The sequence below is a fragment of the Microtus oregoni genome, unplaced genomic scaffold (genome assembly GCF_018167655.1).
Source record: "Microtus oregoni isolate MIOR12 unplaced genomic scaffold, Mior012 000020F_ref0000438, whole genome shotgun sequence".
In the NCBI taxonomy this organism is placed as follows: Eukaryota; Metazoa; Chordata; class Mammalia; order Rodentia; family Cricetidae; genus Microtus; species Microtus oregoni.
Window position 1 is genome coordinate 31517177 of NW_024543079.1, and position 15324 is coordinate 31532500.

The window sequence follows — 15324 nt, forward strand, 5'->3', positions numbered from 1 at the left end:
AAAATCTTAAGAAACAAGCCACAAAGATGAGTTAGTTTACTGAAATAGAACACCATTGTTATTGTCACATGCTGAAGAATTTGTTATTTTGGGGGCTGCTGGGCAGGAGCTCTGATCTTTGGTATAAGTCAGGATATCATGAATTTGCAGGATGAAGCTTGAGAATAAATGCTCCCCTCCTTACTCTTCACCTTGCTTTTAGGCAAGCATCCATGTAGTCAGTGCATGCTGGATTCAGAAGGCTCAAAGAAAGAAAGAAAAGACATCTGGTTTAAAGGGGCAAATAGAAAACATTTACCATACTATGTTCCCATGCCCAGACTTCTGCATTTCTCATCAAAATAATCTAAACAATTCTTTCCGTTGAAGTACAGAAGTCAACAGAATATAGGCTATGCAAAATCCAGAGATATAGCAAACTCACATTTGAAGGATGATTTAGGGAGTTGAGTCCTGACACATAGATTGTCACTGTGTAGGCCCTTCTCATGCCCCTGACATTCTCACTGGAGAAAATGAGTTTGGGGTGAAAGTAACCAGCATCTCTTCAAGGTATCTGACTTTTATAATGGTGTAACCTCAGAAGAGATGAAAAATGTCTGGGTCACATCACAATTTGCTGAAGAGTCATCAGCGATGAGCTGGGAGAAACAGCCCACTCACTTTGGCTTATAAAGTTCTATTTCCAAAATAAATCTATGTTTTATTATAGATAAATTAGTAAATTTCATAAACTACAGAGGACAGAGAAATCACTCATAAGCCTATTACCTAGTTTCCATATTTCTATGTACATATATATATATATATGATGTGTGAATTGAGGATTATGCATAAGCAGCTTTAATTACTGTTTTTAACACTACTCCAGTTAAAACGTTTTTAAAGAACCAGCTCAAGAACACGTGTAAGTCAGCATTGTTATGCAACAAACCACTTAAGACTAAATGGCTTAAAACACTCATCATGTAGTTCTCCAAAAATGCATGGAACAATAGTGGGTTTCATCAGCTAGGACAATTGGTCTCTGCGCCATATGCCACCAATTTGCTTCCTCGCACATGTGACTGGCCTGCAATTGGTGGTCTCCAATACCTTCTTGTTGCTGCTGGATTTCACCAGAGACTAGAGTGCAATTTCTCTCAGATCAACACTCAAATTCTTCAGCAAACTTTGATATGACATGAACATTTTCCCTCTGGCCGATGTTATCTCTACCGTATGCCAAAGGCAGCCAATAAGGAAGTGATGGAGACCACCGGCTGAAGGCCAATCACAAGCCAATGCTCTCCATCTTTTGTTATTGCCTGACTTTCATCAGTGGCAGACCGCTAACGGGGCCATGTGTCACCCATCGACTAATAGAGTAGCCCCAAATAATTTACATTTCTTTTGACAATCATTCCAAAAAGGATCAGGAGGGGCAAACTCTCATACAGATGCAATGCAGGTACCTTATATCATCTTAGCTAAAGGAAACCATACGTTCAACCAAGCTCACATTTAAGGGACGGAGAATAAACTGCCTTTCTTGCTTTTTCTGAATGTGAGTGTAATGTGTCTGTGGGTGCTCCCATGTATGTATGTGCTTGAGTATGTGTGTGTGCTGCATGTGAATATGTGCATGCTTGCATGTGACAGCCTAAGTTGGATGACTGGGAATCTTCCTTCACTGCTTTCCCTCTTTCATTGAAGCAAGGTCTTTCAATTGAACCCAGAGGTTGCTGATATAACTAGTCTAGCTAACCAGTTTGCCCCAGGGGATTCCATGTCTACACCTTTCAATGATGGAATTATAGGAGGGCTCACCCATGATTTATATGGATTCTGTGGACCTTAATTTCAGTCTTTGATTAGCAAAACAAGTGCTCTCAGTCCCTCAACCCAGCCTTAATCAGCTCCTCTTGGTAGGGGGAGTCTCATACTGCAAAGGGATGCAAGGAAGAATATATGTCTATACAGGAGGAGCTATAGGACAAGGGCAAGAATTCGCCCCATCTGGCTCAGAAAGCACATATATAAGACCCCATGAGAACAAATCACATCCAGCACTAAAGCAGTCCATGAATGGCCTCTGGGAATGGGACTTGAAGAAGCAAAGCAAGCCAGGCAGTTTTAGGCCAAACTCTCTTGCTGGAAACATCTGATCTGAAGTCACTTGGGGAACTAAAATAATAGGACATCGTAAAATTGACATAATGGAAAAATTCTACCTCTGTTCAATACACAAGATTATTATTAAAGTACTGAGTTGCTTTTATTAAGGGCAGAACCTGTGTCTCAAGCATTCCTGCACTTCTGTGTACCAACCAGAGCCTACAGGAACAGAAGCACTGTGGATGCTACTAATCTTGTTCATACACTTATTTTCTGAATGCTTATTATCTGCTAGGAAAATATAGATCCTAAGGATGAACAAAATAAAGCACTTATTAAGTTACATCCCTTAAGGTGTGGAAATGTAATAATAAACATGTAAATAAAAGAATAAATAAAATGACTATTGCATTGCCTTCCTGGGAAAGGTAGCTCAGTGGGTAAAATGTTTCCTGCAAAAATACAAAGCTATAAATACAGATTTCTAGAACCCACATAGAAAACCAGGCATAGAGATGCATCTTTATAATCCCAGAACTAGGAGAGGGAGACAGGAGGATCCAAGGGCTTGCTGGCCAGCCAGGCTAGCTAAGTGCTGAGCCCCAGGTTCGGTGAAAGATCCAGTTTTACAAAATCGCATGGAGACCAACAAAGTAAGACACCTGAGATAGACACCTGCGATGGACCCCCAGCTTCCTCGCTTGCCCTCTCGCTTTGCAAAATAACTAAAGGACTTGTTCTGCGCAGACTCTCAGACACCCTCCACCGGACAAAGTCTTAGTTAGCCACAGTGAAATCTTGCTTGGTTGCTAATTCCTGATCAGCTGTTTCCCCTTACTCATTTTACTTCCTAATCTCGCGGCCAGGGTTTCTTACATCTCTTAAATAAGTATTCTGCCTGAATTCTTTCCTTGGGATGTGCTTCTGGAGGGAAACACCAACTAATAGGGCACTTAACAGATAATGTAATGAGTATAAGCTCACCTCCCATGTAACTTGAAGGAGGAATAAATGATAAATGGCAATAGACCATCAACCAGTGCCTTCGGACCACTCCATCCCCTCCCTAATACGTTACCAACACTCAGCAGGAATCCATTGTCTCCCTACCAAGAATGTGCCCCAGTATCTGGTGTCTCCAACTGTTCTTTAAATGGATTGGTATTATTACTCATGTTCCCTTTATCATTTTTTGCTTTATCTCTGTAAAAGTCGCATTTTACAATTAAAAGATGCCTTAAAGATAGTGATGCAAATGCAGTTTTTAAATAATCAGCGATTTGTGCATATGAAATAACGTGCTGTCTCTGAAACTTATCCTGATCTCCATCTATGTCCCCTTCCTGCTAGTCCTCAGAAGGAGCGTGTCCCAGTGTAGGATGTTATCACAGGAAGGCTTAGGATCAGGTTTCAGATCTCCTTTAACAATGCCAAAAAGCTTTGGAAAAATATCCAGTTCTCTGTGCTCTGCCCAATTGTAGAAGACATGAAACCCTGCCATTCTGAGATATTGTCTATGACCCCTCCCTCTCCTCTTGGAGTTGGTGTTAAAGAAGCAGACCTTAAGCAGCATCAAGATCTTGCCATCATCAAGCTGGCTCTTTCTTTTTTAATTTAACTTTATTTTTTTAATTTAAATTTTATTTTTTAAGAAAAGAAAAACTATCTTTTTTCATACACACAAATCTCAATTCCCACTCCCTTACCTCCTCCCTCTTCCACTCCTCAGAGAGGGTAAAGCACTTTGTTTTGAGGAAGTTCCAAGGCCCTCCCTACTATATTGAGGCTGAGCAAGTTATCCACCCAAAGAGAATGGGTTCCAAAAGGCCAGTACAAACAGTAGGGCTAAATCCTGGCGCCATTGCCAGTGGCCCTGCAGTCTGCCCCAGCAATACAACTGTCACCTACTTTCAGAGGGACTAGTTTGGTCCTATGCTGGTTCCTTCACTGTTCAGCTAGAGTTGGTGAGCTCCCATTAGCTCAGGTAATTTGTTTCAGTGGATGACCCCATCATGGTCTTGATCTCTTTGCTCATATTCTCACTCCTTCTACTCTTCAATTGGACTTTGGGAGCTCAGCCATGTGCTCCGCTGTGGGTCTCTGAAGCTGGCATTTTCTATTTCTTATCTCAATTTTGTTGTTTCTTACTGTTGCTCTCTTTAAGGCTGAAGTTCTCAGACTTTACTGAGCATTAGAAAACAGTAGAGAACATAAAAATAAAACCCTTTCCTAGGTCCTGACTCTCGGGATGGTAATTTAGCGGGGCTAAGTGGTACCCAGGAACTTTTGTGCTAACAAGCTGCCAAATGATGCTGAAGTTACAGGTGTTTGGGGCTATGGCCTTGTATGAAACAACACAAGAAGTTTTCACAAAGGCAGTCTCTTCAAGCATGCAGGATAGGCAGAGTTCCCTAGATACCCAATCATAGAGCAAGAGTTACTATAATCCATCTTTACATCTACAACTGTCCTGGGATGGACTTTCTTTTGCACGTACCTCTACCCTGTATCCTTTTGTGGAGCCCATTTCTTAGATAGGACATGTTGGAGATGGCAGGGATAGCAGCAAGGCAGCACCTCTATCTGAACTCCAACTCTGAGATCCTTAGTATGTTCTTCTGTGACAAGCCACATCTCCTGTGGGTGGGACAGTGTCTTCCTCCTCTTCTCTTCGCATAAATGCATTAAGGAGACGGGATGGTGTACTAAGCGCCCATAGTATACAATTCTACCTAAAACAAGGCTCAGCTTAGAGCCATGTGATTTGCTTCTAAGATCTGCCCACACTGCTTTATTTCACTGTGATTTGAGTTCCCATTATCTACTTGAAGATTTATTTGGACAAATGTTACATGCAATTATACTTTTTTAGAAAGCTGTCTCTTTTATGTACTTGGATGAGTTAAAAAAAATATCATACAAAAGCACCCATACTCCTATACAAGAAGAGTAGGCCTAGATGCCAAGCATCCAGTTTCAATTCCTTAACTTACACATTTTGGCAGGGAAATAATTATTAGGATCCCAGATTTTGGAGGGTATGAGCTTTTTTTATGTCAACAGAGAGAAACCCATAGTAAGATACTGAGATTAAAAAGCACAAATGCCCGAAATTCCCTATTTTAGCAACTATCTTTGTGGTATGATTGAGCATCTTTTGGGTATATGTCCCAAGAGTGGTATCACTGGGTCTTGAGGCAGATTGATTCCCAACTTTCTGAGAAGCCACCATACTGATTTCCAAAGTAGCTGTGTAAATTTACTCTGCATCCTCTTCAGCATAAACTACATGGGTGTTTTTGATCTTAGTCATTCTTACAAGAGTAAGATGGTATCTCAGAGTCATTTTGTTTGTATTTCCCTGATGACTAAGGGTGTTGAGCAATTTCTTAAATCTCTTTCAACCATTTGGGATTCTTCTGTTGAGAATTCTCTGTTTAGATCTGTATTCCATTTTTTAATTGGATTATTTAATATTTTGATGTCTAGTTTCTTGATTTCTTTGAATATTTTGGATATCAGGCCTCTGCCATACATGGGGTTGGTAAATATCTTTCCCCATTCTGTAGACTGTCATTTTGTTTTATTTACCTTGTCCTTTTCCTTACAGAAACTTTTCAGCTTCAGGAGGTCCCATTTATTTATTGTAGCTCTCAGTGTCCGAGCTGGTGATGTTATATTCAGGAAGTGGTCTCCTGTGCCACTGCATTCAAGACTACCTCTCACTGTTGATAGCAGCATTGTTTATAATAGCCAGAACTGGAAAAAACCTAGATGCCCCTCAACCAAAGAATGCTAAAGAAAATGTGGTACATTTACACAATGGAGTATTACTCAGCTTTAAAAAATAATAGCATCATGAAATTTGCAGGCAAATGGATATAACTAGAAAAAAATCATTCTGAGTGAGGTAACCCAGAGCCAGAAAGATAAACACAATATGTACTCACTCATAATTGGATAACTGTAAAGCAAAGGATAACCAGACCACAATCCAAAGCTACAGAGAAGCAGGAACCATTATTCAGATAAATGACAGAAACAGAGGCAGAGTTCTGCATCCAAGCACCAGGCCGAGCTACAGAGTTCAATCAAGGAGAGGGAGGAGTGATTATATGAGCAAGGGGGGAATCAAGATCATGACCCACAAAGATAGTTGGCCCAAAGAAAACCCACAGAAACAGTTGACCCAAACTTGCAGCAGCTCAAGGACCTCGACCAACAGCTGGGGATCCTGCACAGGACCAAAATAGGCCTTCTGCATGTGAGCAATAGTTTTGTAGCCTAGTCTGCTTGTGGGCCCGCTGGCAGTGGTATCAGAATCTACCCCTAGAACATGAGCTGACTTTATGAAACCTGTTCCATATGGAGGGATGCCTTTCTCGGGGGTGGGGGAAACTTGGTCTTGCCTCAACTGAATGTGCCAGGATTTGGTGATTCCCCATGGGAAGCCTTACCCTTTCTGAGGAGTGGATGGGGGTGGGTTGGGGGGATGGGCGAAGGGGAACTGAGGTTGGTATATAAAATGAATTTTAAAATTCAATTAAAAAAGAAACTTTCGCCGGGCGGTGGTGGCGCACGCCTTTAATCCCAGCACTCGGGAGGCAGAGGCAGGCAGATCTCTGGGAGTTCGAGGCCAGCCTGGTCTACAAGAGCTAGTTCCGGGACAGGCACCAAAGCTACAGAGAAACCCTGTCTCGAAAAACCAAAAAAAAAAAAAAAAAAAAGAAAAGAAAAAGAAACTTTCATAAAAAAATAAATTATCTATCTCAATTTAATCTGTTAAATTTAATGTCTGAATAATTTAAACATTGCCAGTCAAAATTGAACTACATTATTGCAAAGTGTAACTGATACCTTTAAAATTCAGTCTTTCAGATTTAAACACTAGCTTCTTCCTCTTGCCTCCTACCTCCCCTCTTTCTTGTGGTGGCTTATGGGAACAAGAAGAATATGATATGTGGGACCTCAGGGTGAGGGAAGTGAGACCCACCTTCTTATTTTTTCTAGTTCTTGCCTTGGTAACCTGGTTTCCACTAGGGATTAAATGGGCCATAGAGGGCTAGGCTGTTCAGGACAGTACATCTGTAGGATATCAAAGCTCTAGCCTCTTGTTCCCAAGTGTTTAAAACTCTTCTTTTGGATGAGAGTTATGCATTAAGGCTGATCATGGCATCCCAACATAGGGAATGGACTCCAACCAGCTAGCTCATGCACTAGGGATAGGTCTTGGTCCTACTACCAGGAGCCCCTTAGATAGACAAAGCAATACAATTGTCCCCTACATGCAAAGGGCCTAGTTTGGTCCCTTGGAGACTCCATATAGAGACAGCTGAACCAAGATCATGGGAACTCATGAACCCGAGAGAAGTTTATTTTGGGGTATATTTAACTTTTAATGGTTACCTATGCTTATCCTATAATTTCATGAGAGATAAAAAATTTACAGGAGTTTAGATATTTGCAAATCAAGACTGATGAGAAAGTTTCTGGCAACTTCTTTGCTAGCTCTGAGTCCCAGTGATGAATTTCAATGAATTGCTTTGTCCTTATTTTCAGCTCTGTGCATATATGTCTACTTCTCCTGGGCAGTGTTTGCTAATTATTCCTTTACTGCTTTCCTTCCATTTTTAGATAAAGTTATCTGACTTTGGATTCTGCGCTCAAGTTTCCAAAGAGGTGCCAAAGAGGAAATCATTGGTGGGTACCCCATACTGGATGGCACCTGAGGTGATTTCCAGGCTACCTTATGGGACAGAGGTAAGTAGTTTTTTTGTTTGGGGGCAGTGGGCTCTGGGATCTTCTCAGGGGCACAGTGATCCTGATTGGTGGGTACAGGAGGTAAGGGTCTTCTGACTCCATAGTTGATCCCCAACACTGGGAATCTGTTGACTCGGAGTTGGCTATGACAGAGGGAACACTGTTTCCATTGGGGACATCATAGCAGTATTTACATAGTGGCTTTTCCTGGAGTCCTACAGGAAAGTGAAAAGGGGATTGTGAAGTCCCTAAATACTGGTCCCACCCCCCAGTGGCAGGCTGCAAAGCAAAATAACTGGAATGGTGACTGCGGTTATGCAGAAATTCTTCAGAAAAGGGAAAAAAGTATAGAAAGTATGACGAGGAAGTGATCTTTGCATATAGTAGAAATGTAATAGAAAATCATGTGTGTATACTATAACATTCACAATGCAGCATAATTTAAATGAGAGAGAGTGAGGCAGAGGTTTCTAGGCAGGTAACAGTGTGAGCAGAAGCTTGGAGGCTCAGAGACTGAGTTCAGTGCTTCCACGCACCGTGGTGTAGGTGACAATGGCAAGTGGTTTGTACTGACAAGCGAAGAGCGACGCATTAATGAAGGCAAGTTTGGCTCTCCTCTTCTTTTCTGTGGCCTTGGATGAGGACCCAACTTGGTTTTCTCACTGTGGACCCCAGAGATAAATCCTAAGTGACAGTGGCAAAGTATAGAAGAAGGATGCAGAGAGCAGGTGAAAGCCCAATGAGGCCATAGAAGGAGCTGGACAGAGGGGTTTGCGGAGCCACTATCCCGCCTCCCTTCTCCAGCCTTCCCATTCCTTACTCAGAACTGCTTGCCACTTCTTCCTTTTCTTCACTCCCTGAAAATAGTTTATAAAGCAGGATTTCCTGAGGGTTGATTTAAAATAATAAAAATTGAAGTGGAAAACCCCACAATGGATGAGGAAATAACTATGTAAAACTCAGGTTTATAGAAGTATGAAGAGTACACCATGTGTGATACAAAGTAGGTCCTTGAAATTTGTTCTAAACATGCCAAAGCATCGTCTCAATTTCTTATGGTTTAAATACACTTTCTTCTCTAACTCTAACAACTTTCACCCCGTTGGTCAACAGAGTTGATCCGGTTGATCTGGCTGGCTAGGCGGGTGTCCCTTTCCTCCTTCACCATTCCATGTGGTCCCTCCCAAAGCTTAGTCGAGAGGACAATCTTCCCAGAATAGAGGAGGACCAGTCTTTGGTCAAGAGTAGATGCGTAGCTACAGTCCCTTGATAGAACCTCCAAATAAGCTCTCTCTTTTCATAATGTAAAAATTGGGGTTTTTGTTTTCTATCTATCTATCTATCTATCTATCTATCTATCTATCTAATCTATCTATTTTTCTTTCTTTCCTTGTTTCTTTCTTCCAGTATAAAAATTAAAGCTCTAGACTTGAGAATGGTAAATTTTCATTTCTAATATACTGTAGAAACTTCACTAGAGTCATCTTTAAAAAGTAGAGAGAGTCTAGGGGACAGGATTGCCCAATGGTTAAGAAAGCATACTGTTTTTGAAGAAAACCTGGCTTCAGCTTGCAACACTCACATCAGGCTGCTCACAACTGCCTGTAACTCCAGTTCCAGAGGCTCTGACATCCTCTTTGGCCTCTGAGAACACACACACACACACACACACACACACACTAAAAACTAAATCTCCTTTAAAAAAAAAGATGACATTAGCAAAAATGGTGATAATACAACAATGCAGCATGTAAATTTGTATCATACGGTTTGAAATTAATTTGTGAAATTAATTAATTTGTGAATGAGCATGGATCTGCTGGGCTTCACAACACAACCAGAACTCCAGAATGTTCTCCATTCCTGACATAACTAGTGGATTGTTCTTAACAGGTGGACATCTGGTCCCTCGGGATCATGGTGATAGAGATGATTGATGGTGAGCCCCCCTATTTCAATGAGCCTCCTCTCCAGGCAATGCGGAGGATCCGGGACAGTTTACCTCCAAGAGTGAAGGACCTACACAAGGTGAGGATTGCTATACACTGCAATGTTCAGAATAGTAACTTATTCATTTAAAGACTGGCATAACAAATCTGGTAGATCTGATTTGGGGATAAGGGTTTTGTTTTTTTGTTTTTTTTTAAATTTATTTATTTATTAAAGATTTCTGTCTCTTCCCAGCCACCGCCTCCCATTTCCCTCCCCCTCCCCCAATTAAGCCCCCCCCAGCCCGAAAAGCAAACAGGGTTCCCTGTCCTGTGGGAAGTCCAAGGAACCCCCCACCTCCATCCAGGTCTAGTAAGTTGAGCATCCAAACTGCCTAGGCTCCCACAAAGCCAGTACGTGCAGTAGGATCAGAAACCCATTGCCAATGTTCTTGAGTTCTCAGTAGTCCTCATTGTCCGCTATGTTCAGAGAGTCCGGTTTTATCCCAGGCTTTTCCAGACCCAGGCCAGCTGGTCTTGGTGAGTTCCCAGTAGAACATCCCCATTGTCTCAGTGTGTGGGTGCACCCTTCACGGTCCTGAGTTCCTTGCTCGTGCTCTCTCTCCTTCTGCTCCTGATTTGGACCTTGAGAATTCAGTCCTGTGCTCCAATGTGGGTCTCTGTCTCTGTCTCCTTTCATCGGGGATAAGGGTTTTGTACTAAGTCATCGAGATTCAAATATGCTTTTCTGTGCATTTATGGGGCAAGTGGCTCCACATCTCCAACCACAAAGTTTTTCATCTGTAAATGGGGTGTTATCAGCTCTTCTCTCAAAGGGCTGGTAAGATGTGAGTTGGATTCTCCTTCCAGCATGTCCGCACTAAGTGGCTGGTACCTGCTGGGGACTTCCAATTAGGGGTATTCCGATTATTTGATTCTTGTAGAGCCTGCATTCTAAGTAGAGAAGAAAGTAGTACAATGTACACTATACTGTCAGTAATGGTCTTGTCTGTTCTCTTCTGGATGCAGTCATATTGCTGTCATTTCTGCACTCAAGCCAGTAATCGTCAGACTTTTAAAATAGAACTTATTACAGACTTAAATTTACATTTTAGCTTTAAAGATTAACTTATAGACTGTGCTTCACTCTGTAAAATTATATGTATATGTGCGTGTGCCTGTGTGAATTTATATGCACCATGATTGTGCAATTGCCTGAGGAAACCAGAGGAGAGCTTGGATTCTCTGGATCTGTAGTTACAGGTGGCTGTGAGCTGCCTGATACGGATTCAGCAAACAGGACCTTGGTCCTCTGCAAGAGCAGTAAGCTTTCTTAACTCTGAGCTATCCCTTCAGCTCCATCACTTAATAAAGTTTGGATTTGGGGCTGGAGAGATGGCTCAGAGGTTAAGAGCACTGATTAAGAGCACTTCCAGCCGGGCGGTGGTGGCACACGCCTTTAATCCCAGCACTCGGGAGGCAGAGGCAGGCGGATCTCTGTGAGTTCGAGACCAGCCTGGTCTACAAGAGCTAGTTCCAGGACAGGCTCCAAAACCACAGAGAACCCCTGTCTCGAAAAACCAAAAAAAAAAAAAAAAAAAAGAGCACTTCCAGAGGACCTGAGTTCAATTCTCAGCAACCACATGGTGGCTCACAACCATCCATAATGCAATCTGGTGGCCTCTTCTGCCCTGCAGGTAGATGTGCAGACAGAACACTGTACATAATAAATAAATAAATCTTTAAAAAAATATTCAACTAATGCTATGAAGAACACAAAGTACTATGAAGAGATCAAATGTACAATACAGAAGACTGGGAGCCACTTTAGTATAAAAAGCCAAGGATACCCTTCCTGGAAAGATTCATCTGAAACAATTGGAAAGAAGGCACTAGTCATGCAAAGATCTGGAAGAAAAATATCCCATACAGAAGGAGCATCAGAAACAAGGACCTGAAGCCAAGGAAGAAGGCATATGCTGTAACAGAACAGCAAGAAGACAAGGATAGAACATTCCAGAGAAATAGGCAGGAGCTAGATCATGCAGGGAAAGGAAGGACTGTTCATATCAAGAACCAGTGAATTTGATTTTCACATGTTTCAAAACGTAGCAAGTGGGACTACGCTATTTATATAGTTTTTGCAGAGATTCAGCAAAAGGGCAACCACAAGAACTCATTAAGAGTTTGAAGTTTTTGCTAGATTGGATGAAGATTAACCAATGAAAATCAACTAAGACCCTGTCCTGTGAAAATAACTCTATACCCAATAGAATTGAGTGTTAATGAATACACAAGGATATATTTACTTCTAATGTTTGAAAGCTGGAAAAATCCCAGGTTTGTTTCCCAAGTGAATAAATAATCTATGGATAATTGGACAGCCACAGAAAAATGAAACAAATGAGGAAAGTATCTCACATAAATGCAATGTTAAATGAAAATAAGCCAGTGAAAGTTAACAGTATACAAATGTGTGTTTATATATATATATATATATATGTTTATATGTATAATACTCTTATATATGTATATTTATGTGATATAATATTTTTGCATGTTATATATACACATATACGTATATATTTCTATACAGAATTATGTGTATAACTTATACATATATTTTATTATATGCATATAAACTATATATGTGTGTGTTTATATGTGTATATATGTAAATAATTTTGTACAAGGCATAAAAGCAAGTAAAGCTAATGTGTCTGTTAGAAGTAAGGACCCTCATTATCTTTTGTAAGGCTGTAGGTAATGCCAAGAAGCCCAAGGCACCCTCTTAGAATGACAGAAATGTCCTATATCTCCGTAGAGGTAGAAAGTGAACAGATGTCATCGTATGACAAGTTAATCAGGACGTTCATCTAATGGCGTTCATCTCCAAGTAACATCTGATAGATGTCAGAAAAGTCAGCTTTACAAAAACTACACAGAAATGTCTGTCTTGACTAACCTGATGGAAACATTTTTCTCTCTGTGCAGGGGTGAGGGGACTAACCTGATGGAAATGGGTTTCTCTCTGTGCAGGGGTAGGGGACTAACCTGATGGAAATGAGTTTCTCTTTGTGCAGGGGTGAGGGGTGTCCACCAAGCTCTATTTCCCAGTCTCAGCTGAACTTCTCATGCATACCACCATGCTTATATAACCCAGACACAAGAGGCACTTTCATTACCTACCGTCACTTTACTTAATGAAGTTACTCTGTGTTTCACCTCCACTGTTTCGCACTTTGAAATCAATTATAGTGGTAGCATATGTGTTTCTTCTGTACCTTTCTCCTTTATTGGTATAATTTGATGGGTTTCTGTGCTGATCCTCAGTGTGGTGTCTTTCTTTCCCCAGGTTTCTTCCATGCTCCGAGGATTCCTAGATCTGATGTTGGTGAGGGAGCCCTCTCAAAGAGCTACAGCCCAAGAGCTTCTTGGACATCCATTCTTAAAACTGGCAGGTCCTCCATCTTGTATCGTTCCCCTTATGAGACAATACCGGCATCACTGAGCAGGTTCACAGAGGCAAAGACATGAGGATAATTCAGGAGAACATGAGGAAAACCCCACAGAACACGCAAAGGCCTGTGCATTCTAAACCAGCTGATTGGTGGGACAGTGTGATGACCTGACCGGCAGGGTTTGACAGACCAGGGCATCTTCTAGTGTCTTAAATAGGCATCTCTCCACTGACAGCTGGCATGGTCATTTGGAGCACGGCTTTAATAAGTCAGTATTAAACATTTTCAGCCCTTCTTCCAGCGAACCAGAAGGACTCAGTACAAACTCCGTTATGATATATCCTAGCCACATGCAGGGTACCACATAGGATTTTCTATATTGAAAGAATACTTTTCTGGCAAAAAAAAAAAGAAAGAAAGAAAAGAAAAGAAAAAGAAAAAGCACTTTTTTTCTTAATGGTAGCAGTGTAATGTATTTTGCAATGAATTTGTAACTTTTCTGTATGATAGTTTTGATAATTTATAGTACTTTGATGTCCTGTAGCCATTGTTTTGGTTGAAGTAATACTTGCTTACTGGCAGGCATTTGAACAAAACCTTTCCTACTTTTTTATCCCTTTCAGAGAACCAACGGTTCTTTAGGATCTTTGAATACTAAATGACCCTCAGTCACCGTCAGCTTTAGCGGAAAATCTTTCTTATCCTAACAAGTGTCTTATGTAATGGAAGGAGAGTCAAGTGTGATGGTGATGGTGTGGACACTTCATTTCCCCAACCAAATACAATAAAACAAATCTGAGCCACAGAATCACCAAACAGTTCCATGAGAGAATGCTAACTATTCCGAAAAATCATTTTCCTTCAAGGAGTCTGGTGATCACATCAGTCTTTGAAGAGCAAGATATCTCCCTTGATGCCCACCTTTAAATAAGCATAGCATCCCCTGTGGTCAAATTTCAGTACTGGGGTCACCGGACTCAGTTCCCCAGGTAGAATGTTTTGGTGAGACCGTGGAAATCCCAGGCTCACAAGAGGAGAGAGAACAAGGCAAGTTGTTTGGTTTTGTTTGTCACTGTTTCTAGGACTCTGTATGCTAGCACACCAAACTCTTGTCTGTATTTATCTTCATGCCGCAGTATTAATCACTGTTGTTCATGTATTGTGCTGGAAGTCTGAACGGATGGTAGGGGTGAATTAGTAAGGGGTTACTTTACCAGGTATGGTCTAACTTCCGTGGTGACCATGTTATAATGTGTTTCCAACATAAGGAGAGATGTGCTGCTGTCTAGATCTTCTGAATGTTGATAAAAATGAATGACTACTACAATACATTTTGTGTTGCTCGTTGGATGAATTTGCATGTTAACTGTAGGCCAATATAGATTTGCCTTTAAAACTCTGGAAAGCGCTACATAGTCATCATTAGTTTCTATTAATTATGCATCAGACAAAAGCCATTTGTTACCCAACTGGAAAACCAGAGACTTTACTTAACGACTTCACATACTGTAACAAATATGAAAATAAATTTGTGAAGATACTCTGGTTGCTCTAAGCATAATTAATAATTTTTTGTAATTAATAGGTTAATTATTTATTATAGTTTAAAAGGAAAACAAGGCATAAAATGACCGTCTGCTAATTAGCTGTTCAATTTTTTCCCCAAACTGGAAATGCTTTACCCTAAATAGAACCTGTAACTTTGCTTCATAAAACACAGAAGATCGATGTTTTATGTAAACTATTAAGGTTTTAATAAAAATGTGGATGAATAAAAGCAATCTCAACCCCCAAAGTGGCAATCCTAAAATGTCACAAAAACAGAGTGTCATACATAATTCAACCAGGACTATGTAGGAGAGGAAAGAAGAACAAAACAGAATCATTTTTAACCGGAATCAGCATTTAAAAATTAATTGCAGGAAATAGCAGATTTTGGATTCAAACAACTTTTGACAGTGTAATGGAAACCTTTTCTGTAATTTTCTTATCATTGGTCATTTTTTACGGTATTTGGTAAGTTTACAAAATGTTCCTGTAGCTTAACGGGGTCTGTGAGAACTGAGCACTGGCAGAAA

The 15324-nt window shown here is 40.8% G+C and overlaps 1 protein-coding gene across 3 annotated transcripts in view; it reads left to right on the forward strand.

The window, feature by feature from the left end:
* Window positions 1-15324, forward strand: part of Pak5 (p21 (RAC1) activated kinase 5) — a 260580-nt gene that overhangs the window by 245223 nt on the left and 33 nt on the right. For all 3 annotated transcript variants that reach the window (XM_041670909.1, XM_041670908.1, XM_041670910.1), the window contains 3 exons: window positions 7732-7857; window positions 9751-9885; window positions 13141-15324. The exon at window positions 13141-15324 is cut by the window's right edge and continues 33 nt beyond it. In XM_041670909.1, the coding sequence (XP_041526843.1) occupies window positions 7732-7857; window positions 9751-9885; window positions 13141-13296 (417 nt within the window). In that variant the 3' untranslated portion in view covers window positions 13297-15324. The remainder of the gene's footprint in view (window positions 1-7731; window positions 7858-9750; window positions 9886-13140) is intronic.